The sequence below is a fragment of the Pungitius pungitius genome, chromosome 8 (genome assembly GCF_949316345.1).
Source record: "Pungitius pungitius chromosome 8, fPunPun2.1, whole genome shotgun sequence".
NCBI classification, from domain to species: domain Eukaryota; kingdom Metazoa; phylum Chordata; class Actinopteri; order Perciformes; family Gasterosteidae; genus Pungitius; species Pungitius pungitius.
Window position 1 is genome coordinate 13,367,678 of NC_084907.1, and position 26,574 is coordinate 13,394,251.

The 26,574-nt window shown below is 44.7% G+C and overlaps 2 protein-coding genes across 8 annotated transcripts; both read right to left on the reverse strand.

Annotated features, from left to right (window-relative positions):
* Nucleotides 1-935: 935 nt before the first annotated feature.
* On the reverse strand, nt 936-13,832 carry ccdc120b (coiled-coil domain containing 120b). Of its 2 annotated transcripts, none has more exons than XM_037447934.2 (10): nt 13,511-13,832; nt 7,592-7,691; nt 6,733-6,863; nt 6,205-6,306; nt 5,992-6,112; nt 5,755-5,814; nt 5,380-5,533; nt 5,148-5,300; nt 3,808-4,848; nt 936-3,190 (listed from the first exon to the last, which is right to left on the reverse strand). In XM_037447934.2, the coding sequence occupies exons 2-10, from the start codon at nt 7,638-7,640 to the stop codon at nt 3,094-3,096; spliced, it is 1,908 nt and encodes a 635-aa protein (XP_037303831.2). In that variant the 5' UTR covers nt 7,641-7,691; nt 13,511-13,832; the 3' UTR covers nt 936-3,093. The 2 variants fall into 2 exon arrangements, with proteins under 2 accessions (XP_037303831.2, XP_037303832.1); XM_037447935.2 differs by having other exon boundaries at nt 5,148-5,249; nt 13,511-13,831.
* Nucleotides 13,833-17,910: 4,078 nt separating this feature from the next.
* Nucleotides 17,911-26,023, reverse strand: mbd1b (methyl-CpG binding domain protein 1b). 6 transcript variants are annotated; one of them, XM_062563979.1, is made up of 17 exons: nt 25,883-26,022; nt 24,850-25,298; nt 24,287-24,427; nt 23,686-23,827; nt 23,302-23,594; nt 23,088-23,170; nt 22,935-22,975; nt 22,600-22,740; nt 22,435-22,515; nt 21,384-21,404; nt 21,181-21,273; nt 20,405-20,566; nt 20,126-20,305; nt 19,954-20,007; nt 19,763-19,843; nt 19,034-19,186; nt 17,911-18,923 (listed from the first exon to the last, which is right to left on the reverse strand). In XM_062563979.1, the coding sequence occupies exons 2-17, from the start codon at nt 25,185-25,187 to the stop codon at nt 18,450-18,452; spliced, it is 2,478 nt and encodes an 825-aa protein (XP_062419963.1). In that variant the 5' UTR covers nt 25,188-25,298; nt 25,883-26,022; the 3' UTR covers nt 17,911-18,449. The 6 variants fall into 6 exon arrangements, with proteins under 6 accessions (XP_062419963.1, XP_062419962.1, XP_062419961.1 ...); XM_062563978.1 differs by having other exon boundaries at nt 19,763-19,846; XM_062563977.1 differs by having other exon boundaries at nt 19,927-20,007.
* Between the last annotated feature and the right edge of the window lie 551 nt (nt 26,024-26,574).

Consider the following 26,574-nt stretch of genomic DNA (forward strand, 5'->3'; position numbering starts at 1 on the left):
CGTGACGTGACGTGACGTGACGTCGACACGCCACACAAGACAAGAGACTCACAGTGCTTAAATACACAAGGGAGGTGCAGGTGATTGGACACAGGTGGAAACGATCAGGTAATCACAGGGGAAGACAGGAAGTGAAGTTACCCAGGAACACAAGAGACATTGAACTACAAAATAAAACAGGAAGGAGAACCAAACCGTGATAATATGTGGCTTTCTGGAAAACAATAAATGTTTACATTTAGGCACCCACTGCAATCGTCACACTTTTTCTGACCCCGGCCCCCTCCAGAGAAGGGAAAAGTTATCTGGCCCTCACAGGAACAAGTTTGGGGACCCCTGGTCTATATGATTATACAAAAAGGACATGAAGCAGTGACAAAATAGGAAAATAATTTTAGTTTATTTATTTTTAACAGCGCTGGGAGTGTCTTGTTAACAGATATTTTTTAATCTTTAGCTTCAAAGGGTTTAGTGGAGATACTAAATAATAACTAAAAAACAAGGAAAAAGCAACAAAGACAGTTCAAACGCATACTTAATGACATATTAACTAAACAAAAATGTATTTTATTGGTTAATTCAAACCTATTCTTTAACAGGAACCAACTCTATTATATATACAAGTTTCAGGAATATCATGGACCAACCTTCATCATTACTTTATAAATAAATTTTAAGGTGTGAATTTTTTTAACTTTGCGGTTGCCTGTAGGCGATAGTTATATAATAAAAACACATCTTTTCTATAATTTCAATACCATCACCAGAGTGGTCTGATGATGATACATAATTCATCATCAGAGCTTTTTATTACTATGTAAGTATTTTCTGGCCACTTTAAAGTGCTGCGTTCCACTTAGTTTCACTATTTTACAGTCTCTGCACCACTAGTACGTGTGTGTTACAATAAATAATCACGGCTCACACTGTCTGCATTCATTCCAACATAACACTTTATTGAGAGTGAATGCACAGTCTCATACATACAGCATAGGGCCTATTCAGTTTTATTCCATAGACCTGGGTATGAAGAGAGGAGCAAAAAGGAAAATAGTTGCATTCAAATAGAAAAAAAAATAAGAATCAAATAATAACACATCACGCTGCTGAATGAAGTCGTTTTAACACACTTTACCAATTCCCCACTGATGAGAAAGAGCTACAGTAAATAGCTACAAAATGTTATATGTTAATAAATATAAAATGAATGAATTGGCTAAACACCAAATACCTTTTCAACTTACAGAGTACATTTTATGAAAAATACATTTAGGACCCCAAGTGCACAGCAGTTTGGTCTTTGATATAAGAGTTTAACCAGCAGGACAAAGCTCTATGAAGCTGGACACTGACGGGATGTGAACACATCAGAGGAACCAGAAAACAACGTCACGTACGACTCCATGACAAGAGAGTCACATTCAAATGATCTTGTGAAATAAATGGCGGAACAAAACTTGTCCGTCTACACAAAAACATTTATTGTCAGCTTCCTTGAGGATTTCATGTATTATTCTGATCTTTACAATACTGTTAAGACGGATTACTTATGATACATTATGACACCGAGCTACACAAACCAAGCACGTGAAATGCCTTGAAATCATTACAAATACAAAAATCAGCCGGCATGTATCCTCCTTAGCAAATGTTCTGGAATGAGACCTGCTCACACCGTCATTCAAAGCTGAAGCAGCGCTACTCTGTTCACAACGCAAACCTCACTTTGCAACCAATTAAATAGTGGGGGAGCTTATTTTGATTAAATACTTAGCATTTATCATGGTTAGTTTAAAAATTACATCGTTAGTACAGGAATAAAACATCAGTACATCCCATTATATACAGACTCACTCCCGGATGGACCTTCAGTAGATTTAGACAAAACTTACTCCCCTTATTTCTTTCCCTAAATGATAAAGCCAGTCTACAGCCTGTCAACTCTCTTGGTTATAATTTCAAAGGGAATTAAGGCTTAAGATGTTCATAAAGTGCTCTATACGACACTCAAATCCTCCACAACTAAATGCTGGAAAAGACACATTTTATATGAGTAACTTATTGTCATACAGTCATGTGCTACTGCCTCACAGTAGGTTTTACAAAAGCCCTCAGGTTTGGTCTAATTCTTCTCTCAAGGTCAGCACAGAAGAAGCTACATTTACTGGCCAGCACTACGCTGAATCTAGAAAAATTACAATACATGACATCATGCCAAATACCACCATGTCGTGACATTGTGAACTGCTTTCACTTTTTCGATTAGACTAAGCTCACAAAGGCTTAATGCTAGTATTTCAGATTATTAGAAAGCACTTAAAAAGGTTTCTAACCAAGGTTTAGTTTGGACATTAAAACATGTAGGCACTCCCGTCTGCTACACACACACACACTACAGTCCACGGCCCCTCTCCTTTATCAAACGTGAAAAATACATATGGCTGTGGAATTAACGGCAGATGAAGACGGACTTTGTTATAGTTTACAAACACACATTCACTGGCACGTTTTAATACTTTCAAATGATGTGAGCTCACGTAACATTTTTCTGTATCACAAGATCAATAAGCAATAAATTACCTCTTTAATATAGTTGTTCTTTATATCTCAGAAGATACAAAATAGTAATTTAGAGTTGTATATATTCTGTAAAAAAGTATATCTTGGGAGACTTTTCAGAAAGGAATTTGCTGCTTGTTTTCAACCAGAAATATTGATATATTGAGTACAGCATGACCATAGTGTTATCAGATAAATACACTCCAGTGGGCCTCCACGTGAGACTACTGGCTTTGAAGTTCATATACTGGTGGGATCTTTTAGAACACGGAGAACTTTCCACGGCCTTTTCACGCTGTACAGCTACAGTTTGTCTTCTTTCAAGTCTCTTTCTGCTGAGGTTGCTGTGTTTTGCTTTGCTGTTGAGGTCATTATATCAACTCTGTGACTATGTGAGTCTGAGTGAATAAGTGTCTCTGTGAGGCTACACTGTTCTGCTCAGGTCAGTGTGTGTGTGTGTGTGTGTGTGTGTGTGTGTGTGTGTGTGTGTGTGTGTGTGTGTGTGTGTGTGTGTGTGTGTGTGTGTCTGCTGCTTCAAACTAGGGTGCCTGGGTCTGCACTGGGTTCCTTTGGGGTCACCTCTTGCATCTCTGGATGAGGAGTGTCCTGATAGAGAGAGAACTCCATCGACCTGTTGAGGAGACAAATCAATACAGCGCTCCGTTACCAATAGGCAAAAAGTGCAGGTTTTCAGGATATGAAACTACAAATCATGGGGACAATCAGTTGTCAAGTGAAATTAAGGAGAGGGGAGATCTGGGTTTTAATTAAAGATGCTCATTAATGCAAATGCACATTCTATCCGTTGAGTCATCAAAGTTTTGTGAATACATGGGACTGCTGGTTCTCAAGGGCCAGCTCAAGGCAATTCAAGGACGCCTTTGAGTAATGAGGAGCCGTCTGGATGTTGGCTAAGGCGGACAGCAGCACATAATGCTGACCATTCGAAAACACCAACACAAACAAAAAATAAAACAAGCACAGTTATAAAGGTCACGGGAAGATAGATGGGACGGCTCGGGATAAAGTAAGAATAATAGCACCCTCCTCTGCTGAGGGAATGGAACGCCAGTGAGAAAGATGTTTTAGCAAATTAATAGTAAGTGACTGGATTTGCAAACAAACATGTTGGTATTTTAAATCTAACAAAATGTGCTCTGACAAAACATTTTGGTAAAAAATGTTGTTGTTGGAGCAGTTGACAACACTTTATAAGAAACGGAGCGATAAGAAAAATACAATTTTGACCTTCCATGCAGCGGGTGACCGTGGAAGCTGGCTGACTGGGGCATCTGAGACTTCTGGAGGTTGGCCGGTTCCCCTTGAACTGACTGGGCCTGGTGCACCAGCGGGTGAGGGTGCGAGATGCGCGAGATCCCCGCCTCGTGGCCCTTCGGGGCAGCAGAAGGATAGCCGAGGGCGTTCCTCAGGTACCAGTCCCTCAGTCCCTCCAGAGCCAGGGCTTTATGCAAGCTGCGCGTCGAGTCTTCTGGGGTCGGAAGAGAGAACGGAGGGGGTCTGCGGCTGAAGGAGGGCCCAGACAGCTCGGCCTGGTAGGGGTGCAGGTTGGGGATGGAGGAGGTGGTGGTGGTGCCAGAGGCAGGGAGGGGAGAGTCATATGCCGAGAGCAGGATGGCATCCTGGGGATGTTGCTGCAGCGGAATAAAGGGTCCACACGATTTGGTTCGGGTGACTTTGACCCTGCGCAGCTCCGCTTGGGACCCTCGGAGGACCATGGGGCTGTAAGGAGGTGCGGCGCTGGGGAGGTTCACCTGGGAGTGGGAGAAGCCGTTGGCGTGGGTGGGCACCGCCGCGGTGGAGGAGCGAGGAGAGGACATGTCCTGCCAGACCCTGCCTGCAGACTGGTACAGGTGCCGCTGCACTTGCATCCTCTGCTGTTTGCCCCAGATGTAGTCCATCAACAGCTCGTTGTAGCCGCCACCGGACCCTCTGTCTCCAATGGACAGACGCATCTTCGCCTGGTCCACGGAGTCGTCAGCATGTCTCTCGGGGCTGCCCAGGTGAATGTGGCGCAGCTTGCCATCCGTCAGTGTCTCCGAGCTCTTGTAGGGCCCTCCTCTGGGGGGCATCCCGTTTCTGGGGGCGGGGTCGTCGGGGAGGCTCGATCTATCCAGCAGGGCCTCGGAGCTGTTGCTGCGCCTGGCCCGGGAGCTGTAAGGGCAGCCTCGGCGCTCAGAGGACGTGCCCTCCTGGGCCAGCGGAATCATATAGGGCGCATCCAGGTTGCCCGACCACTGCTTTAACCCACCGCCACCCGACGCTTCCGACCTAAAGCATTAGGGCACAACAACAGCTGGCGTGAGGACAGCATTTCTAGTTAAAACCATATAACTGTATTTCACACAAAATCACTTAACGGGGGACACAATTTGTCTGCTTTAAGACCAGAGGATGAGCTCAAGCCCCTTGGTGGGAGCTGAATATCACACTAATCGCTGATACAACCCTCACTCTGTGTCTGCATTTAACTAAGTCATTAAGCCATCGCCAAACGTACAGTTATCACAGCCGGAGGCAGCCGATCGTCGTGCTGAGTCACACGGAAGCGGCGCTGAGTCACACATTACCTGACGTGGACGCTGATTGGTGCAGTTCGGGCCAGCAGAGGAGTAGCTGGAACACTTCTGCCTTCAATGTTGGATGCACTTCTTGGTAAGGAGTTAGCCGGGCTGTGGGGAGCAACACAGTAGGACGTGGATGTACTCGGCATTTGTCGGCCACTAATAAACATGATGGCGATTAACATAGCGCTCTCAGACACACCAAACACAGCTGGCTGCGTGGGCCCGCTTCAAGTACCTGACGGAGCTGGTGACAGAGTTGCGGCGTGTCCTCATCTCGTAGTAGATCTCAACCGGTGACAGCTTCCTGCTAATCCTGTGGTCAGGGCTGCCCACTGTGAGCCGCGGCTGAGACAGAGAGCGCTGGTCGGCCGCCACGCTGGGAGACGACTCTTTTGGGAGGAGGAAAAACAAACAAACAAACAAACAGAGACATTAGCGTTTAATGGAGCCCCCACAGAGGCGCCATGATCGCTGTCATTAGAAGCACAACAAGAGTGCTGCAACGTGACAGGCTGTTCATATTAGGTGTCTTTCCATCAGAAGTGCAAATGAGTCTTCCACCCACTGAGTGACGTTCTCGGGCCGGGCAGCCTGTATTCAGTCGACTCACCGTTGTCATGGGAAGTTGAATCGGACATGGAGCTCGTACTCTCTGATATGACGGCGTCCTCTGCAAGACAACCAACCATTCAGGTCGCGCAGAATGCAAGACAAAATCTTAACATGCATGTAAAGCTATATTTGTTTTCCACAGCATGACTGTGAATGACAATGCAGTTTTGTTTTCGTTCATTTACATCCGATATGTAACATGTCTTTAAAGTGGGAGTATGGTTGGAGAGCGTACCTGTGTGACACCCCCGGTGAACTGTCCTCTTGCTATTTGGGATGTTTCGGTCAGATTCCGAATGTCGGTACAGAGCACCTGTGAAGATGGCCTTCATCTGCTTTCTTTGGGCCGCCTCATCCTTCAGGGGGGCGAAAGCCACATTAGACCTCGAGTACACACAGCGGTTGAGCTGCCGCGTTAACACAATTGACATTCAAGGTGTTGACTTACTTCCGCCTTGGCGTTGGGCGGCAGGCCAGCTCTGCGCTGCACCGGTGGGGCTTTCTCCCCCGTCTCCAGGGGAAAAGCATGTGGCAACTTCCCAGTTAGCTCCTGCAGAGGACATTTATTAGCCCCCAGTAACTAAAACCCATCTTCTCACTGGACTGCGAGGCTTAAAGTGTTCCATAAAATGATACCACTTAACAGATTACTTCGAGTCTCAATAAAACCCAGCCCTCAGACAGTTGACTGCACTGAAATAGATGCTGGAGAAAAACTGAGGCAGCTATTACTACATTAAGACCTGCTGACAGCTTCCCTGGAGCAATCAAGCAAACAAGAATATACAACCCATTTGTATAGGAGCGAAAGAAAAAAACACTGGTTGCTATTTGCGTCAACATTTTCAGAACCTGTTATGTAATCTGTAATATGCTGCAGTCGCTTTGGTAAAACACAGTAAGTAACCAAAGCTCCAAACTGCAGTCATCAAGCCCTTGTGGGTGCCACGCGGAAAGAGAGTGGCGAGCTACTCACGGCTTCCTGCAAACAGACGTGCTTGAGCTCTCCCACCCTGGAGTTGAGGAGAGCCTCCAGCGCCTGCTTCCTCTCCTGCAGAGCTGCAACCCTCTCAGCCTGCAGCTTGCTGTCCTGGCAGCCGCCGACATCTGTGCCGCACAGTAAAGATGAGATGCATTTTTGGGAGCAATTCATTATTTTTAGTTTAAGGCTGGCAATATTCTATTATTATTGTATTTCCCACGGATAAGAGCCGAACCAGCCCTAAATACAGTATTCAGTCAGTGTATCCAAAGGCTGGTATACCTCTTTCCTCTGTGTCAGGGGGCTCCATTGTTGTCCCGAAACTATTAAAAACTCAACAATGAGCCACGCCGTCCTACCGGGTCACATGTTCCTCGGCGCCTTGTACAAGGAAAATGTGGTTTATTTTGGGTCCGTCCTGCTGTACGTGCTGTGTTCTGTTCAGTGGGAGCCACAGACGTGGTAGTGGAGTCAGAAGGTTTATCGGCGGACTAACACGTCGTTCTTGTGTTTTGGGGGATTTGCTGACAATGTTATTAATAACATTTGGTAATAATTACTAAAAGAAATCGGTGTTTTGTTTCTACAGTTTCCCAGTGTCTAGTTTCTACCAATATGGTGGCCGCTGACCTTCCCACAGTGCTCTGATAAGGTTATCGGACAGCTGTGGAGGCAGCACGTGAACAAAAGGGCTTCACACACATGCAGTTGTTTTTTCAGCTGGCAGTTTCCTTGAGAAAAACACTTTTGTTTTCCTTCTCTGTGCGAAAGGGAGAAAAACAACACAAGCCATTCCAGGCTTGTCCAGACACGAAAGTGCCCGTGTTTACTCTGAGAAGTCATCAGTACTCACCAGGAGCCCCCAAGCCCATGGAGGTGATCAGATGTCCTTTGACCTCCATGTGAGGTGGTTCTGGGGACTTTACAACTCTCGCTCCTGGCCACGCCCTCACCTGTAGAAAAAGCAACAGAGACTCAAGATTGTGTTCAAAGCTTACACTTTTTTCTCTCTCTAATCTTGTGGATTTGCTGACATGTTGTGTTTTCTTTAAGTCTACAGTCAGGAGTTGCATTTCTAGCAAGTCAGCAGTAGATAAGCATGGATGTCCCTCCATGAGAGGGATCTATGGACCTCTCTTCAGGTGTCTACAGCCGCATCCTTGAAAATGTAAAAACAATTGCAAATTAAATTAATTTTAACCTGAAAAATATTTACATTTTTTCTGGGACTGTAAAAAAAATACATAAATCTTCAGAACCAGAAGCTGTTTATGGCAACATATGTTACACAGGATTTTGTCTAAACTGGCTCAGGCCTCAGTCCAGTCCGACCTCTTTGACGTCGTATAAAGGTTTAATAATAAAGCATTTATAAAATGTCAAATATTCGTCCGGTTTCACTGAACATTTATAGAATAGAAAGAGATCAGTTAAAGTCCGTCCATGACTTAACTTGCACCTTAAGGCATTCTGGAAGTCAGTAATACTCTAAATGTAGCTCTCAGATGCAATTAGTGACCAACTAATTTGCAAAGAGAGGGAAATGAGACAGGATAAGTAACATGAATAATGTATGGACAGAAACCGAGTGCTTTATGTCTCACTCGTTCAACAGATACAGAAGAGAGGCCAGCGCAGCTTCCTACTGCCATAAATATCATTGTACACATCAAATTGCTTTTGCATGGAATTGTGTTCACTGCATTTCAACAGCTCTTACAAATTGGAGCAGATGGAACAGTTGTACTGAGAGGGAATTAGTTGCCTTACATAAGGCCCGTGAAGACAAAAACCTCAGACAGGAGAAATACCACCTTCACTCGGCTGCAGCGAGCGAGCAATGTTTTTATGTGCACTTTTCTCCACATAATGCAGGTTCATTACGAACAAAGCCTCTGCCCTAATGCCCAATAGAGACTTGACATCCAAAAATAGCGATTCGCTTTTTCTGCCAAAAGTCACTCACCAGCGCTCCCAAATCGCTGCCATAAACCACCGCCTTGCCAGTCGAGTAAATCACAAAACGACTCCATTCAACCCACAAATCTAGAGGGAAGGCCTCCAGTGCTGAAGCAGAAATGATCCGTCCAGAGGCTTCCTCTGCCAGCATTCACATCTTTTCCAAGGAAACGTGTATCCATCACTTACCCTAAGCGGCGGTCTCAAAGCTGAGTGACCGGGCTTTTTGCTTATCAGCAAGACATAGAGTTTAGTTTCCCTTGTTTCCCTCACTCAAACAATGTTAAGAAAGAGGCTCGCCGTGTGTTTGAAGACATACTCAAACCACTTGTTTGCGTTGGCTTGCGTCCTGGAACTGATCCAGTGGCTGCTGTTTGCTCCGGTATATGTGTGAAAACCCCCGGCATGCTTGACCTACCTCTGAAATACAAGTAGGGGACTTTCACACAAACAAATGGCAGAGTTAGGCCCGCTGCGCACATGCCACAAACACACACACACACACACACACACACACACACACACACACACACACACACACACGTAGGCTCATCACATGAATCCCATTAAAACCGAAGTCCAGGATAATCACATTTAAAGTCAATCTAATATACGGAGATGGACCTTCTCCCGGGAATGTACTTGACAGAGTTGTGTATGTTGGATGTTGGACATCGAGGCTGAGCAGTAGGAGGAGACAGAGAGGAGGAGACGGACAGAGACATTCGGTAGTCCTTTGCATTCGTCCCCGGGCAGCTGTAGCCAAAAGGCTGCCAAGCCTCTGACAAATGGCTTTGTCCAAGGAGCAAAAGGTTTGCTTGGAAGCTCGGTACTGTCCTTTTCACTCGGTAAAATGTGTTTCTTTAGAAAAAAACAATGGCTTCAGTGTTCCAGGCTCAGTGGTGTTTGATTTCTGACACAATACAATCATTTAAAGCTTTACAATGTAGCTTTTAAAAAGGGAATAGTCTCATTCTCCATCTTCCAAATGAAAAGTTCATTTTATCTACACTCTCTCAGGGGTTTTGTTGCTACTTGGTCTGGTATGACCAGCAGCTAATGTGGCAGGTAGATAAGTCAAACTCTGCGTACTTCTCTATGGGAATAAAAAGTGTCAGGGTCCTGTAACCCAGCAGCAATTTATCACAGTCAACACATCCTGACTGCTGCTAAAAAAAACAGCGTTATAAGCATTTAACATCGTCCCGTTTTTGTCTGTTGTTTGGCAATTGTTACACTGTTACACCACTTTCTTACTTTAGTTTATCCAAAGACGTATGCAGTTGGCGAGCTCTCTGTGAAAAAGATCCATTGGCAGCTGCTGCTATTTATTTGGCCTAAACAGGAAATGAATGGAGTTGCAAGCCAGCAGCAATAGTTAAAAAAAGCTTTACTGAAACGCAAAAGAGGCCAACAGAGAAACAACGGCATGGCATCACAATACAGGCCACCATTTATGACTATCTGCAAAGACAAAACCCACCAATGGAGCGAGTGCTTAGCGGCAGACAAACATCAAAGCACTCAGAGGGTTTAGAATAACACACCTGAGAGGATCAGCGCTCTGACTGGTTGAAGTCAAGTGCTTTACTGCATGAACATCTGGCCTACAGATGTGTGCAGAGGTACAGTAAGGTAGAGGTACCTTACATCGCATTCCAGAGAGGTGGAGAGCGAGAGAGAGAGAGTCACGGGGAGCGGCATCAAAGGACGCTTCAGAACAGAAGTGAATACAGGAAGGCGAGACGATTGTCGAACACGTGTTGCTTGAGCATGTGTGTGTTGGGGGTGGGGGGGGGGGGGGCAGATAGCACTGTGGGAGCTGATTAAAACATGAGCAGAGCGATGAGAGCGAGGCGCGCATCACACGAATGCAAATCAGCGAGGAGTTTAATATTCAGGTCCGAAGGGGACGGAACATTTAGGCACTGGGAGGTACGGGTCCAAAGCCTCCCACACCCGCCCACGGCACCGCTCTCCCTTCAGATTAGAAGTCCTACATACTAGATCACAACATAGCTAAGCTTAATTCCTACAAGCAACGGTTTTATAACCGTTTTTCTCATCCCATGACGAACATGACGCCTTCTGGCTCTTAAAGAGATTCTCTCTCTCTCTCTCGTCAGCTTTTATCTGGCCCAAGTGCGCCAGAGACAGGCTGCTGCTGTCAACAACATTTAAATAACAGATATATTCATGTCTTACAGTACGGCACGTCTGCACAGTGGATGCAACAGCCTCACATCTGTTGCAAGTGGCAGGGGGAGGAGAGCAGCTGAATCAACGCCTCCATCCCTCAACGGACAGGTGAGGCTGTGAGGCCCTCGTGGTCGCCGTTGGTGTTGGCTCAGCTGCCGCTGCCGCCTATGCGGAAGAGGAGCCCAAAAATAAAAAGAAACTCGGCCAATGGCAGTGTGTCGCTTTGAATCTTCCACACAAGAAATGGCGAACCCTGGAAAACGCTTCTGAACCTGGCTTTGTCTGCCTTTCAACGTCCAACAAAGAGCATGGTTTGTAAGTTGTAATGATGAGAAATATGAATTGAAATGTTGACATCCAAATGGTTTTGACCTCAGGAAATAAGAGGAATACGATACAGGTTTCTGCCCGATAAAGAGATGAGGCGACGACCGGACACACAACTGGTTACCTTCACCAGCCCGACCAAAGGACTGCGGAGCGCTAATGGGAGGTTAGGTGACCCCCATCTCCTGCCCCCACACTAATATCATCTCTTCTCGCGCTCTATGTATCTATGAAATACTGATTTATGACACGCTTATCGCCGCTCGGCAGGCCAGCTTAGCTCCGACTGACCAATCCCGGGGCCTTGGCGCTCACACCCGCAGCGAGTGAAACGAAGCTATCCACCTGAATTCTGCTAAGCTGAGTGTGTGTGTGTGGGGGGGGGGGGGGAGTAATAAAGAAAGGAATGCGGAGCGAACGGCCAGGGGGTTTATTACTACGCATTTTCCCTTTGCACGGCAACACCTGAAGGGATTTCTGTGAGTATTCCCATGTTGTTGTTTTTCGGTTACACTGTGGATGTAATCCACCATGTTTGGTTTAGGGAGGGAGTCCAAGGCTGCTTATGATGTGCAGCCACAGCCTTGCATCCATGAACTACAGCCTGATCTGATTATTTTTATTTTATAGTGTGTTCTTTTCCGACAGAATAAATGTCGGTGAGTTGTCTTTCTAATCCACTAAATGAGAGCACTGTCGCTTTGGTGTTTTCCAACATTAGATAAGGTCTGGGATTTGATTCCCTGAGCTCACACACTAAGAACCAAGGAGATTTGGAAGAGGCCAAAAGCGCATTTTCATTTTAAACGCATGCAAATGCGGGAGTAAAAAGGGGTTTGCTAAAAGGCTCTGGATGCAGAGCAGGGGGCGAGTGTGTGACTTTTCACACCCTAAATCTACATGCTCGCCCATCGACTACGACTGACCCAGACGCTCAATTGGTGTCAGTCTGTGTCTTAAGGGCATCATAAAAGGACCAGTGTCACCTTGGCGTAACAAAACTGGGACAAAGTCAATGGTTTTTGACTGAATGCATGAGAAGCACAGGGAGTGCTTGATTAAATAGTGGGCTGGCTGTGGCAGAGAGGGTAGACCTATGTTGTCCCTAACCCTCAGGGCTGGTAGTTTGTATGCCTGGATCAATTATCCACGAATGAGACACTTAAGTTATTTTACACTGCTCCTCATGCATAGGGATTAATGCATGAGGGGAATTCAGCCTCGGTACCTGTAGCAGAAAAGTTTCAAGTGAAGTGGAGCTAGGGGAGAAAACTAACACCCACATATGCCATTACCCTCCTAGAATATGCAGACACCACCGTCCCAGCATGAATGATCACCTATGCGACACTTAACCCCCCCTTGCAGTGGGCAACCACAAAATACACATCAACCCAAAAAACTTGAAAAGGATCAGCAGCCTGGAAAACCCCTTGAGCAGCAAAGTGGGAAACATCTTCTGAAAATAGAGAGGTGTTTCCCAGGTACACCAAGGGGCGGGCTAACCGGAAATCACCCTCAAGGCACCAACCAACCCCTCACCCCCACACACTACCCATTTGATGTTTTTTTTAGATCCAGACAGACATCCATGTTCAGGAATCTGTTAATAATGGGGGTGAGGGCTGCTGCATGGGAACGAGCAGCACTTCCGCCAGAACAGTGGAATCAATGAGGCCCAGCAGACAGCAGCGTGCTGCTTCTATTAGAGCTCCACCACGATGCAGTAACAGGGGGAAGTTGTATGTAGCCACCCCCCACGAGAAGCATGACACAGATTAGTTAGTGTTTCCATGCTGCCCATTGAAAATTCACGCGGATTCCGCCGTCGCGGTCTCGCTATTACTGGCTATTTGTCTTTTGAACGGTGCGGAACAAACAATATGTGCAGTGCGACGGATCACCGCGCGAAACGAAAGACACACACGGGATTGTAATTCAAACGGTCCATCCTTGCATCCAATTTACACATTAAAAAAAAAAGAGAAAAAGCATGTGTGCCCCCCCCATCAGAGCCCCGGCTTCTGACGCTGCAGCCACCCTGCACAGATCTGCATAGACACAGACGGCTGATAACAATATCGCAGGTGTGTCACTGACTGACAGGGCTACAGCACATGCACGCGCGTCCAATTTGGAATAACAAACCAAAACACAGTAAATAACGTCCTGTGATGTCCTACATAGGCCGAGCTATTTTTCTCTCTTCTTGGCAGATACACTAGGTGCTGATCATAAAATACGCCCAGGCAGGAGGAGAAGGACATGTTCGTCCTCTTCTTCTTACCAGAGAGCATGACCGATGTCTTCGGAGGTCTCCATGGTCCTCTGTAGCGAAAGCAAGCCGAAAAAAAACATCCCTGCGCGTGACCACGGGACCAAATCTCCTTCCCCAAGTAGAGAGCCGCAATTAATTAAACGTGCGCTACTTTTGCATCATACGAGGTGGGGGGCACGGTGGGGTGGGAGGAGGGGGGGCGTCGTCCATGGTTGCTTCGTTTCCCAGTTATAATTCACAAGCGGCTTCGCGTCCTCCGCCGTGTCGGAGCGCTGCGCATCTCAGCCGAAGAGGAGAAAGCCTTCCCTTCTGCACCGGATGCACCTAAGCCCCGCCCACATGTCCTTATCCAGCTGTTGCATAGGCACGCGCACAATGACGTGAAATAATACAAGGGGGCGGGAGCACTTTCTCATTCAATTCAATGAGAAAGTGTGTCCAAACTTTTGACTGTATATTTATTTATTATAATTTTCTTTAGATTAGAAAAACACTGATGGATGGCGAACGTCAATGGTCCGTAACAAGCGGCTTTAAATGACCTAAACTGCTGAGCCTCAACTATAACGGACCTTAATGGACCACAAATCGAAGTCTCTTGAGCAATGGAGCAATGTCTAATAACAGAACCAATAACTCAAGCAATGAGCTAACCTCTCTGAGAAATATGATCACACCTTACACCCCACAAACAGGGCTTCAATAGCTACATGTGCCATGAAGCTGTGGTCATCCACAGAGCATCCGTTCCCTAAATAGGGTTTGATTTAAGGTCCCATTTAAGGAATTCTTCAGCCAAAAATTAAAAAATGTGCAGCAGAGGGGAAGAAATAAAGAAATTTACGATAATTCTATGACATAATTTCATTGGAGGCTGTCATGTTGGAAAACATTCCAGAGGAGGTTCTTTAATATCCATATTACGTTTCAGCATATTACAGATGTTAAATTAAAAACATCCAGCTCTTATTTGATGATAAATGTGGGAAAGATCCTGATGTGGCTTCATGACCTTTGACATAATTGTGAGATTTTTACTCACTATAGTGAGCAGGAGAATTTAAAAGCTAGTTGTAAAATGTGCATTCCATAGCAAACGTAAAAGACAAAATAGAACAGCGCCACTGCCCTCGATAGGGTTGCTCTGAATGATTTACATAGACATTATGTCTGATATCGAACTAACCAATTTATTAATAGATCAAAAAATAGAAAAAAGTATTGGCTAAGAGGTATTTGTTCTTTTGACTTCACAATTCCCGCAGTAGTCTTCTGGCAAATACTAATTTAGATCTAGTATTTTTATATTACACGTCATTTAGCTGATGCTTTTATCCAAAATGACATATGACATTTTGAACCCATGTTTTTTTGCATTTTTGCCCAGGGAGCAGTTTGGGGCTGAGTTGCTCAGGGACACCTCTCCACGGCCATCCCTTTTCTTCTTTAATATAAAGCTGCAATGTTAAAGTAACATTTAGTGTCCGGGAAGCTTCTCCCATCGAGCTCATCATGACATTGCATATTCTGATATAATTCATGATTTGTGCTTTTCATATGTTATTTGTATATGTTAAACTGGTTATAGTCTATACAATAAGTGATAATAACAATAAGACAATAATTAAATTGTGTCCGTCGCTAATAACTAAGCGTTTAATATTATATTGGTCAGTTCAATTCAATTCATTTTATTTTGTATAGCCCAAAATCGCAAATTTCAAATTTGCCGAGGGCTTTACAGTCTGTACACATGCAACATCCTCTGTCCCGAAACCCTCACATCGGCACACGGAAAAACTCCCCAAAATATCAAACCTTCAATGGGGAAAAAAGGGAAGAAACCTCAGGGAGAACGTCAGAGGAGGGATCCCTCTCCCGGGATGGACAGACTGCAATGGATGTCATGTGTACAGAATGAACAATGTAAAAGATGTACAATACATTAAAATTCTCTAACAGAAATGATACAAGTAATTGCAAGTAGCAGAACAAGTGTACGACAGGACCACTGCAGGGACAACCACCATCAGATAGAACCACCACCCACAGAGGCTTCTGTGGGGAGGGAGAGCAGAAAGATGTTGGTTTATGATGACAGTAATATGAATCATATTTAAAGTAATGATGATGGCAGCAGCAGGTGTCAGCAGAGCCATACCAGGAGTCAGAACCAGGGTCCGCACGGAACTATGATCCATGGAGACCTGCTAGGCGAGAAAGCACAAAGAACTCCCGGAAAGAAGCTGAATTAGTGATGTACATTAATAAAATATGGATGATTGTGGAAGGAGATAACTTGATAACTAAAGGTTCTGGCCCACATCCTACTTTTAAAAACTCTAGGAACCACAAGTAGCCCAGCATCTATGGAGCGCAGATGCCTTGTAGGACAACACGGTGTAACAAGCTCTTTAAAATAAGACAGTGCCTCACCAGCAAGTGCCTTGTAGGTGAGGAGAAGTACCTTATATTCTATTCTTGATTCGTCCTAACATGTGCTGCAGCATTCTGAATCAACTGGAGAAGTTTAAGCGATTTACAAGAGCAGCCTGATAACAATGAATTACAGTAATCCAGTCTAGAAGTAACAAATGCATGAACTAGTTTTTCTGCATCACTTTGAGACAGGAAGTTCCTGATTTTCGATATATTACGTAGATGAAAAAAGGCAGTTCTTGAAGTCTTCTTTATGAGAGTTGAAGGATATATCCTGGTCGAAGAGAACTCCAAGATTTCTGACGGTGCTGTTGGGTACCAGAGCAATTCCATCCATAGAGACTGTACCACTAACAGTTGACTTCGAAGGCACTCTGGGCCTATCATGATAACTTCAGTTTTTCCGAGTTTAGCATCAGGAAGTTGCAGGTCATCCAAGTTTTGATGTCTCCAAGACAATCCTGAAGTCGAACAAGCTGGTTGGTGTCTTCTGGCTTGGTTGATAGATACAGTTGAGTATCGTCTGCATAACAATGGAAGTTTATGCAGTGTTTTCTGATAACGTCGCCCAAAGGAAGCATTTACAGGGTAAATAAAATCGGTCCAAGCACAGAACCTTGTGGGACGCCGTGACCAACATTGGTGGTCCTCGAGGATTCACCGTTCACAAACACAAACTGGGATCGATCCGATAAATAAGTTTTAAACCAGCTGAGTGCAGTTCCTTTGATGCCAATCAAGTGTTCAAGTCTCTGCAGCAGGATACAGTGATCAATGGTGTCAAATGCTGCACTGAGGTCCAGCAAGACAAGAAAAGAGAGACAAGTACTTGGTCCGATGCAAGTAGAAGATCATTTGTAATTTTCACCAGTGCCGTTTCTCTGCTATGATGCACTAAAAATCCTGAGTGGAAATCCTTGAACAAACCATTGTTTTTGTAGAAAGTCACATAATTGATTAGTGACAGATTTCTCAAGGATCTTAGCGAGGAAGGGAAGATTAGAGATAGGTCTGTTGTTAGCCTCTGGAGCTAGAGTAGGTTTCTTAAGAAGAGGTTTAATTACAGCAACCTTGAAGGACTGTGGTACATGTCCTGTCAACAAAGACAGATTCATAATATCCAGTAGGGATGTGCTAATTAACGGAAAAACTTCCTTAAGCAGCTTAGTTGCAATCGGATCTAAGAGACAAGTGGAAGAATTGGATTTCAAAATTGTAGAAGTCATTTTGATCAAGGTTGATGGAAGAGAAACCTTCCGAAATACTCCCACACCACACCACTTCTCCGTTCTCTTCACTGGTTACCAGTGGCTGCCCGCATCCAGTTCAAAACATTGGTACTCACGTACCATGCTGTGAATGGATCGGGACCAGTCTACATCCAGGACATGGTGAAACCCTACATCCCAACCCACACACTCCGATCTGCATCTGCCAAGCTGCTTGTTCCTCCCTCACTGAGAGAAAAGCACTCGGCGAGATCGCGACTCTTTGCTGTCCTGGCTCCCAGATGGTGGAATGAGCTCTCTGATGACATCAGGACTGCATAGAGCCTCTACATCTTCCACCGAAAACTCAAGACACACCTCTTTAGACTCTACCTTGACTAAAACACTAGCAAACCGTAGCACTAACAAATGGTAGCACTTAAATTGTACTTATAATGGCACTTTTCTATAACATGTTTTGAAACTGCTTATTTGATGAAAAATGTACTTTCTTGTTACTTGTTCTTCTGAGTTTCTATCTCTATGTGGAAATGCACTTATTGTAAGTCGCTTTGGATAAAAGCGTCAGCTAAATGACATGTAATGAAATGAAACCATTCAAGTGGGTATCAGGGCCCACTGCTGCATCCAAGGTTCCTACATCAGAGGACGGGTCGGCTCCAGTTAACGGAGTGGATTGCAACAAAACATAGAAATCAAGCAAGCTTGTAAGAAACATCAAGAAAGTAACTGCAACTGATGTAGTGATCACAATATAATTTACTATTTAAAAAATAAGAATAGGGAGTACGAGATGCACATAACTTATTTTGTTCAAAAGACTTATGGTACACATGACAAACAGTGTTGTTGCTGCTGGTGAAAAAATGAGCGGGGAATACAGAGAGGAATTTTTGAGCTGAGAGACAACATTTGGTGTTAAAAGACTATCAAAAAGTGTAATAATGGTACGGGTCATTGATTCCTACTAACCCAACAGAGCTAAAAAGGATTTCAGTGTCTGACCCCAAACAGTCTTGAAAAACAGCCCTAAAATGACATGACGGCCGACATCTAAAAAGAAACCCAGGTGGACCATAATGTCCCAGCTCCTGGAATGCCTTTGGTGATTCTTCAAATAATACTATTACAGTCCAGAGGTAAATCTGTCAAATGTCCTCATGTGCATAAATATAAAAATCATCACCAAAAAAATCATCAGAAACAAAAAGAAGAAAATAGCACCAGAGAATCGGTGGTCTCCACTGTAGTCGTGGATCTTCTTCGGGGTACTGCTGGAGTTAAAGTCCCTGCAGCGCTCTGCAGTTCGTACAGACGCTCACCTTCCTCTTCACTAAGAAATCACACGTTGACGCCCGCTCCAGTATGATAGGGTTCCTTTTAGAGAGTGGCTCCCGGGGCGGCAGTCCCTGGCACACAACGTACTCCTCCAGGCCCAGCAGCAGGTCCACCACCTCCGTCACAGAGGTCAGGCGCGCCGGGTACCGGTCGTACAGGGGGTGGGTGGGCAGCAGCGGCTGCTTTTGGACGGTGACTTGATAGCAGAAGCCCGGGTCGATCAGCACTATGGTGTCGCTCAGGCTCGACTGCTTGGAACACTGGACGAGTTGCAGCTGCGGGCCCTCCACCATGATGGCGTACCACAACATCGGCATGGCGGAGGAGCGCAGTGACTGCAGCAGCTTCGTCAGCTGGCTTTCTACGTCGTCACCGCTGCCGGACGGCGTCTCAGCCAAACTGAAGATCTGTGTGATCTGCAGAGAGCCACAACAGGCATTCGTATGGGCAGATATATCCATCTATATATGTATAGCTGTGTATATTATGTATATTTCAACAATTAGAAATTAAGCAGGACCGTTACCATGGGCACCTCCTCCTCTTCATCTTCTTCCGCCTCCTCCCCATCGTCGTCATCATCGTCGTCATCGTCGTCGCTGTCGTCCATTTCTTGAACACGCCTACGACTATTTCTGCTTGGATGTGATTTAGCGGCGTCCCATCTGCTCAGCGGGTCCTGAGTCGATGAGGGTTAAACACAACGACAGTGAACTCTCAGTCGTTCATCACATCCATTTTTTGAAGGAAAGGGTAAAGTCGTTTGGGGCGGAACTGCCACAGGAAAAAACATCCCAGACTTTCTTGGGGGGCCGGGGTGCCCCCCCCCCCGGTATAGGACGGAACACGGCTATATGTAACCTGTGTAGTTCAACTAAAGACATGTCCTACCAAATGGACATATGTACCTTCACATTGACAGACCCGCGAGAGACAAAAGGGACAAAGGAAAGATATCCATCCACAAAGGCATGCTGTTGCAAAGGGATTCATCAAAAAAGGTTTTTAAAAAGAAGCGGGAAGCAGACGTGGATTCACAACAGAAACATGGGGAAATGGACAAGGTGCCAAAAGCATGTGAGGGAAAGTGTCAACAGGAAGTCATGGCCACAACAAGCCACTATCTCTAAAAGAGTTGCGGAACGTCTGAAGCAAAAGGCTCCTGAACTTAGAAAGGAACATCGGCACAATACGACCAATCACATGCATCTTTGGTCTAATGGAGGAAAATGCAGGAGGAAGGAAGTAAACATACTAGTTCAGAGTTGTGATTGCTGCTGATGTGAGGAACTCTGTCAGCGAGGCCATTCAAAAGTGTGAAATCCACTGAACTCAACTGCTGGAAGAAAAAAGTTGACATTTGGTTTGGTGAGATCAGTATGACATAAGAAAAGCACAGACTACTACCCATTCTCAAACCTGCGAAGATGGGGGAAGGTTCCTTACATCCAATCCATAGAAATATTTGCTACCACTAGCTGGCGCAGAGTTCCAGTTAATCTACAACAGAGAAAAAGAAGCAAAGTAAGAAAAATACCCCAACAATTTGAATTGTTTGAATTTTTGTTTGAAATTTTGAATTTGAATTTATGCTGAAATAAAGAAATTGACAACTCACTGGTTTTAAGTTACAGTCGTCTTCTTCATTGTCGGTGAAGTCCAACTCATACTGTGATCCTCTATTTCTCTTTAATACTGACTTCCGGCTGTATGTGTAGTGAGGCCTAGGCCTGCCCGGCAGCAAATGGCTGTCTGGCCCGTGGTCACCATGTCCCATTTGGAACGGCAGCAAATGTCTCTGCCAAATGTCGCAGAGGTATTTAAGAACCAACACTGTTTAACATCCTTACTGCGAGAAAAAAGAAAACTAATTAGCAAAACCAAAATGAAGCCCCACCATTGCCTGTCTCTGACACTGCCGTAGTCTGCACTTCTGCCTCTTCTTGTTGCTGCCTCCGAACTTGGGTTTGTCTACACAGAAGTCGCACGTGCCGCAGTCTTTCCTGCAGAGACAGGCTTTGCATTCTCCACAGGATCGCCGCTTCCGCTTCTTATGCCACTTGAAAGTAAAGAAGCGCTTTGTTCATGTAATTACTTCAACACTGGGGAGCAACACAGCATAACAGAGGAAATTGGATTTGACAAAATACACACAACCCTGGTGAACCCAAAACTTTTCCACATGGATCATTTCCTTTCCCTCAAATATGCACATACACACCTGGTTGCAAGGCATTAGTGATCATAACATTATTCCAAAAACATTCCTTAATGACAGAAAGTTGTTTTATACACCTACTTTGCTTTGACTTTCTAGAGTTAAAACTATAATAAATAATGTCACATCTCCATTAGATTAGTTCCTTCATGAGCAGAAGTCCCAGGACACATTGGTGTTCTTCAGCCATTGTTTTATCAATAACATTAAAATTTGAGCTACATTTGGATAAGACTTAGAAAGTGTACTACTGGATTCACCTTTAACCCCCGTCGATGCTTTATGTCTAGCCACATTCTCACTATGACCAAATCGACAATACAAACGGAAAACATACTGAATATGTCCTTTGAGATGTTCCTTTTACAAAATAGATCATTTTGTTGTAATTTCTCACTTTAGGCATTCACAACTTCCTGCTATTGGGAGTGTGGTTTAAACCCAAAAAGGCTCACATCATCATCATCGTCAGTTGACATGTCGTCGTCATCGTCCATGTCCACGTTGACTGAGAAGTTCTCGGTGTCGCTGCTCTTGAGACTTGGGTGCTGTGTGAAATAAAAATCATCAGTAAAATATGTTGCAGTGTTATTCATTCTCAAAAATAGAGATAGAAAATGTGTTCTCTTAAACAAGATTTATTAAAAGAAAAACGTACCTGTGAGTCTGTAACTTCACTCTGTAAAATGGAAATAAATGTTAGATTTCAATGAAAGAATTATTACTTTTATTACTTTTATTATTACTATTACTACAACCTATATTGTGGACAATTTGGAATATGGTAAATACCGATAAACTTCTTTGAACCCTGCGGCTTATACAACGGTGCGGCTAATGTATCAGTTTTTAGGGGAGCAAGATCATTTTGCGCATCATATTCAAATACTCTTCATGGAAAATAGACGTAGGAATGCATATGATTTAGCATTCAAGCTACGGGAAACCAGACTGCCGGAGAAGGAAACAGACGTTGTAGAGGGCAATGTGAAGAACTTACTCAATGTAAAAAGATGACAAAAGTTTTCAGAGGAAATAAAAGCAGATGTCCCCAACTTGAGGACCCCAATATACAGCAGAAAATATGTAAAATGTATGTTCTCCTCTTATGAACCCTGTCAAGGGATCCGTCTCTCGGCTCGTTGGTTCTCGCACACCGCTGTCGGCCATCTTTCTCTCCAACGTGTCACTGAGCAACAAACTGGACCAACTTCAGCTGCTGGTGAGGACAGACAGAGACTTTTCTACGTCCTCCGTGTTGTGCCTCACGGAGACCTGGCTCTGTGGATCGATACCTTCTACTCCAACAGCAGCTGGTGCAACATGTAACAGTGATCCTACAACAGTGTTCTCCTGATGTGGAATCCTTCATCATTAACTGCAAACCCCCCGTGAGTTTGCTTCATTCAGGAGGGTTACACTCGACCTGATACGGCGTGTGGAGCGGACTCCTCGGTTATTGTCCTTGGGGACTTCTGTGTAATTATCTCATGTTACAATGTAGGCACCTTTGGCTTATAAACCGGTGCGGCTTATATATGTACAGATTTTTTTTCTTCTAAATTTAGGTGGTGCGGCTTATATTCAGGTTTGCTCTATAGTCCGTAAATTACGGTAACTGAAAAAAGGCTGACCGAAAACCCATGGTTTGTTCAAAGAGCTCTTGGATCTTATCGCTTGTAAATATGTACTTATCAGTTGATTATTACCTGTAAACTCATGCTGTCCTCATACATGTCAGGAATGTCATTAGAGGGCTTCTGCGGCATAAAGCATCCACCTCCAGGGCCCTGGTGGAGCAAAAGGCATCAACGCAAAACATAGACAACCAAGCATCCAAATAAAGAGAAAAGGGGGCGTGGCCAGCAGCTTACCTTGCGGATGGGACATATACATTTGCGTTTCCGACACAAGCGTTTCTTGGATTCTGGGCTCTGCAGTCCGTGCTTACAGTTGGCACACTGTCCACAGTTCGCTGTGTTGTGGCATCCCACGCACTGCCCACAGGGAATCCACTAAGGAAAAATAGGGAGGGGGGTGTTGTTTACTCAATGTCAATTGCTATTTGTTTGCCCATTTTCCGCACTATTCTAATTCTGGAACAGAGTGTCGCATAATTAAGGACATTTATTTCCTCAGTTTTTTGCCAGATAGAAATGTTACACAACCAGTCCGTTTGCAGAACTTGCCTATTAACAAAAGGTATTACCTTTCTGAAACGAACCAGTGGATGCTCTTTTGACTTCGAGGCTGTTGAAATAAATAAATTGGATCAGTGCTCTGCCTCAATTCCACGATTTATTTCACCATTTCAAATGCTGAATTTTCCTCAGAATCATGACACAAAAATAATCTGGCTCACCCCAACAGTTGGGACAGCAGGGCCTCTTCCTTTGTTTGTCATACCACGTGCCCGTGAAGGAAACTCCACATCTGGCACAGACCCTTCAGGGGAGCATGGAAATAATATGTTCAATGCAACACCACACAAACAAGCTGTTTAGACTTGAAGTGTATTGATAATTACATCAGCAGTTCAATGATGAATATGTGAACTTAAGTAATAATGGACTAACAGCGTGCTGTCCTCTGACCCCACTTCTCCGTTGATGGAGGGGAGCAGGAGTGCTCTAGAGGACGACGAGGGAAGGGGAAGTTTAATTCTATCTTGAGCAGGTGCATCTACGTTGAGTGAGCCTTTGTTGGGAATTCCTATTGTACTGTGCAAGGAGAGATTTGTTGGGTTGGAGTGGTGGATTTTGGGCCCCAGACTGGGGTTGGTGGGCATGTGTTGGGAGTCGGGAGTGTCGGCCCCATCTCCTCTCTCCATCCAGCTGGACTCTGAGGAAGAACGCTCACGGATTTTTCTCTAATGGATGAGAAAGGAGAGGACACCAATTGTGAAACAAACACTTAAGTGCACGTCTTTAAATGTTTTAAGCGTTGAAAAAGGCCCATACCTTTGCTCTGTGTCGAATTCTTACGGGTTGCACTTCGCCCTCGTAGAACTTTCCAGACTTGTAGTCAAAGGTTGACATGTCCTGCTGTCCAACCAGCAATGAAATCAGCTCCACTCGACTTCTCACTCGATCCCCCCGCGGACTGTTAACAAAGAAATACATTACAACGGCAAAGATCTGGATGGCAGCCACTGACAATGAAAACGTTCTTTGGTCAGTCCCATGCTTCTGCTTCTAAAATGACTAAAATCAGAATAATACCCTTTTTAAAAGTTGATTAGGGTTGCAGCTAGTAATGACCATTTGTTGATTAATCCATGTATTATTATTCTGTATCATCCATGGTGTATTCTATGAAATGTAAAACAACAAAACCGTGTGACACTGTGAAACTGATGATTATGTAAGATTCAAACTATAATCATAAAAGAGAAAAAGCAGCACATTCTCACACGAAGCATGAGAATTCGGGCACAATTTATTTTCAGGTCAGAGAAATACTCATTATATTTTGACCACAGAGTAAACCCACAAGATGGTTTGGCGCCATGATTTTAAAACAACTTTGAGCGGGTTGACATTTCGACTAGGCAGTATTTACCTAAGGTAATATACATCCTTCTGTCCAATGCTAGATCCAGAGCGCCGGACAACTTCTTTGCGTTTCCAACCATCTCCAAGTATTGGCCATTCATCCCATCCTTCATCAGGATGGGATCGCTTTCGGCAAGGCCTTTGAAACCTGAATATAAAAGAAGATTAGAATTAAATCAGAAAAACATGTTGTGCAATGTATCACACAACATATCTTTCTGAATATATATACACATATATATATATAAAATAGATAAACTGTGCTTCTCCATGTGCCACGTCAAAGTGTCCCTGAGCAAGACACGGCAAAATGTACAAAAACCATGGGTTAAAAGGCCATATAAGTCGCATTGGATAAAAGAGTCAGATAAATGACATGTAATAAAATACATACACTAATTTATGTATAAATACACATACATGTATGCCACACATCATCTAAGCACATGGGCACTACTAATGTCAACTCTACAGTGACAGAGTGAATGAGGGTTACACCTGGCCATAATCTAATCCAAAGAGACTGCTGCTCATCATCAGACTGCAGGTGGAGGTTTGAGGGACACCTACTTGTAAACCCTTTTGGAGACCGTCTCGCTGCCCGCCACGCTCTCACTCCTCTCACTTTCTCCGGCCAGGCTTTCCTCGTCATAGTCATCGTCCTCGAGCGGCTCAAACCAGTCCACAGGAGGCTCATCTCCAGCGACCTTAGCCGCCTCCTCTGCTTCGTCGGGAGTTCTCCTGACCAGATCTGATCTGGAGGCTTCCCGGGCTTCGACTGCTGTTGGGGGGCCCACAGGCTCCAGATGCTTCAGCGCTGGTCCCGCTGCCTCAGAGGAGACCTCCGCCTCGCATTGTCCCTCCAAGTCCTTTTCCACAGGGGCTCCATCCGAGACGGTGGGCTCCATGGTTACGATGGTTTATTTGTGTTCCTCCCGAAGCCGGTTAAGATTTCGTCTGCAGCGGCATCCCGATGAGAGGTGTGAGTTTAGCTCGTCGGGACGGCGGCCGCTGGACACCTGCTCAAAACAAGAGGAGGACGATGTGGATGTGGGAAGGTTATTAACGTGTCTGTGACTGCAACGTCAGCGCGGACACCGGCTTATTACACGCGACTTCAGGTGCAGCCCTTCACGCACCTTGTCAACGCGAACTAACAAGAAGCACCTGAGGACAGTTTTGCCCCCAATTTATTAAATGCTAGATTTAATTAACGAAAATATTGCTTCCACGGAGAAGAAACGTTAGCTAAACAATAGCGCTGCGTTGTAACGTAAGCGAATATCAAAGAGCGATCAGCGACACAAGCGAACACACGCTAAAGGTACTCTTACGGCAGACAGCTCCCTGGTTCTTTGATAAATGTGATCATGTCTTAGCACGTCGTTTGACAGTCGACCCCATTATATCAGAAACAAATAATCTTAAAGCGGGACTAACGTTAGAGCGTTGCAGTAGTGTGAGCGTTAGCCACCGTTAGCTACAACGTCCCTCTATGGCTACTATGTCAATATGTCTCTATTTTTCCTCTGGGTTAAAGAGCCGTACGTTGCCACCAGCTAAGAAACGTCTGCGGTTACGAAGGCCAACCAACCACACACGCCTTTAGGGCAAAATTACCCAGATGCTTGGGACACTGGTCCCCATAAGCACTAGTTTACGAGGTAGAGCTAACGCTGCTAGCTGACTTCCATGCAACTGGCACTAGCGGAAACGCTTGGGAGACCAAAGAAGGCGAAATATTAAAGATGGTAATCCGCTCGGCCCAAGTTTTGCACCCGCATATCCAGAGTACTATCAACACCACACTGCGATGTATATATCGATCAGCAATGGTTGTTAATAAGTACTATATAATAATAATATTAATTAAGTGACTTTAGAAGTATTCCGTGACAAAAAACGTAGCCATCCACTACGACGTCTCTGTGAGACATGAGGGATCCTATATTAGTACCGATTATCACTGAGATGTATCTCAATGTATTTCGTATCGTCTTCACGACAATAAATTAAAAAATGACCAAATATTGTGAAGGCAGGCTGGCTGTTTCAGCTAAGGTATTCGTTAACTATTTTAGCTGGCAACATAGTTACAATTACCCGTAAATAATACAGAAAAAGACACATCATCTTTGATTCGTTGCTTACTCATGTTAAATACCAACCATTCATGTTCTTTTTGGACTATTGAAAAAGACCAGCACGATCCACGGGCGAAAGGGAGGGACTTCTCTCTGCCCATTTCATCGTCTTCAGAAGCACGCTTTATTTGTCGTTTAAGTGTGCTGCCTT

What these genes read in the sequence shown, in the direction of transcription:
- ccdc120b (XM_037447934.2), bottom strand. Translation starts at nt 7,640, where the DNA reads ATGGAGGTCAAAGGACATCTGATCACCTCCATGGGCTTGGGGGCTCCT. An exon ending in CCAATCAGCGTCCACGTCAG is followed by an intron (nt 4,849 to 5,147) that starts GTAATGTGTGAC and finishes CTAATGCTTTAG; the next exon opens with GTCGGAAGCGTCGGGTGGCG. An exon ending in GGTCACCCGCTGCATGGAAG is followed by an intron (nt 3,191 to 3,807) that starts GTCAAAATTGTA and finishes TCTCCTCAACAG; the next exon opens with GTCGATGGAGTTCTCTCTCT.
- mbd1b (XM_062563975.1), bottom strand. Translation starts at nt 25,187, where the DNA reads ATGGAGCCCACCGTCTCGGATGGAGCCCCTGTGGAAAAGGACTTGGAG. An exon ending in CACTGGTTCGTTTCAGAAAG is followed by an intron (nt 22,741 to 22,934) that starts GTAATACCTTTT and finishes ATTTTTCCTTAG; the next exon opens with TGGATTCCCTGTGGGCAGTG. An exon ending in CAACTGACGATGATGATGAT is followed by an intron (nt 20,567 to 21,180) that starts GTGAGCCTTTTT and finishes TTTACTTTCAAG; the next exon opens with TGGCATAAGAAGCGGAAGCG.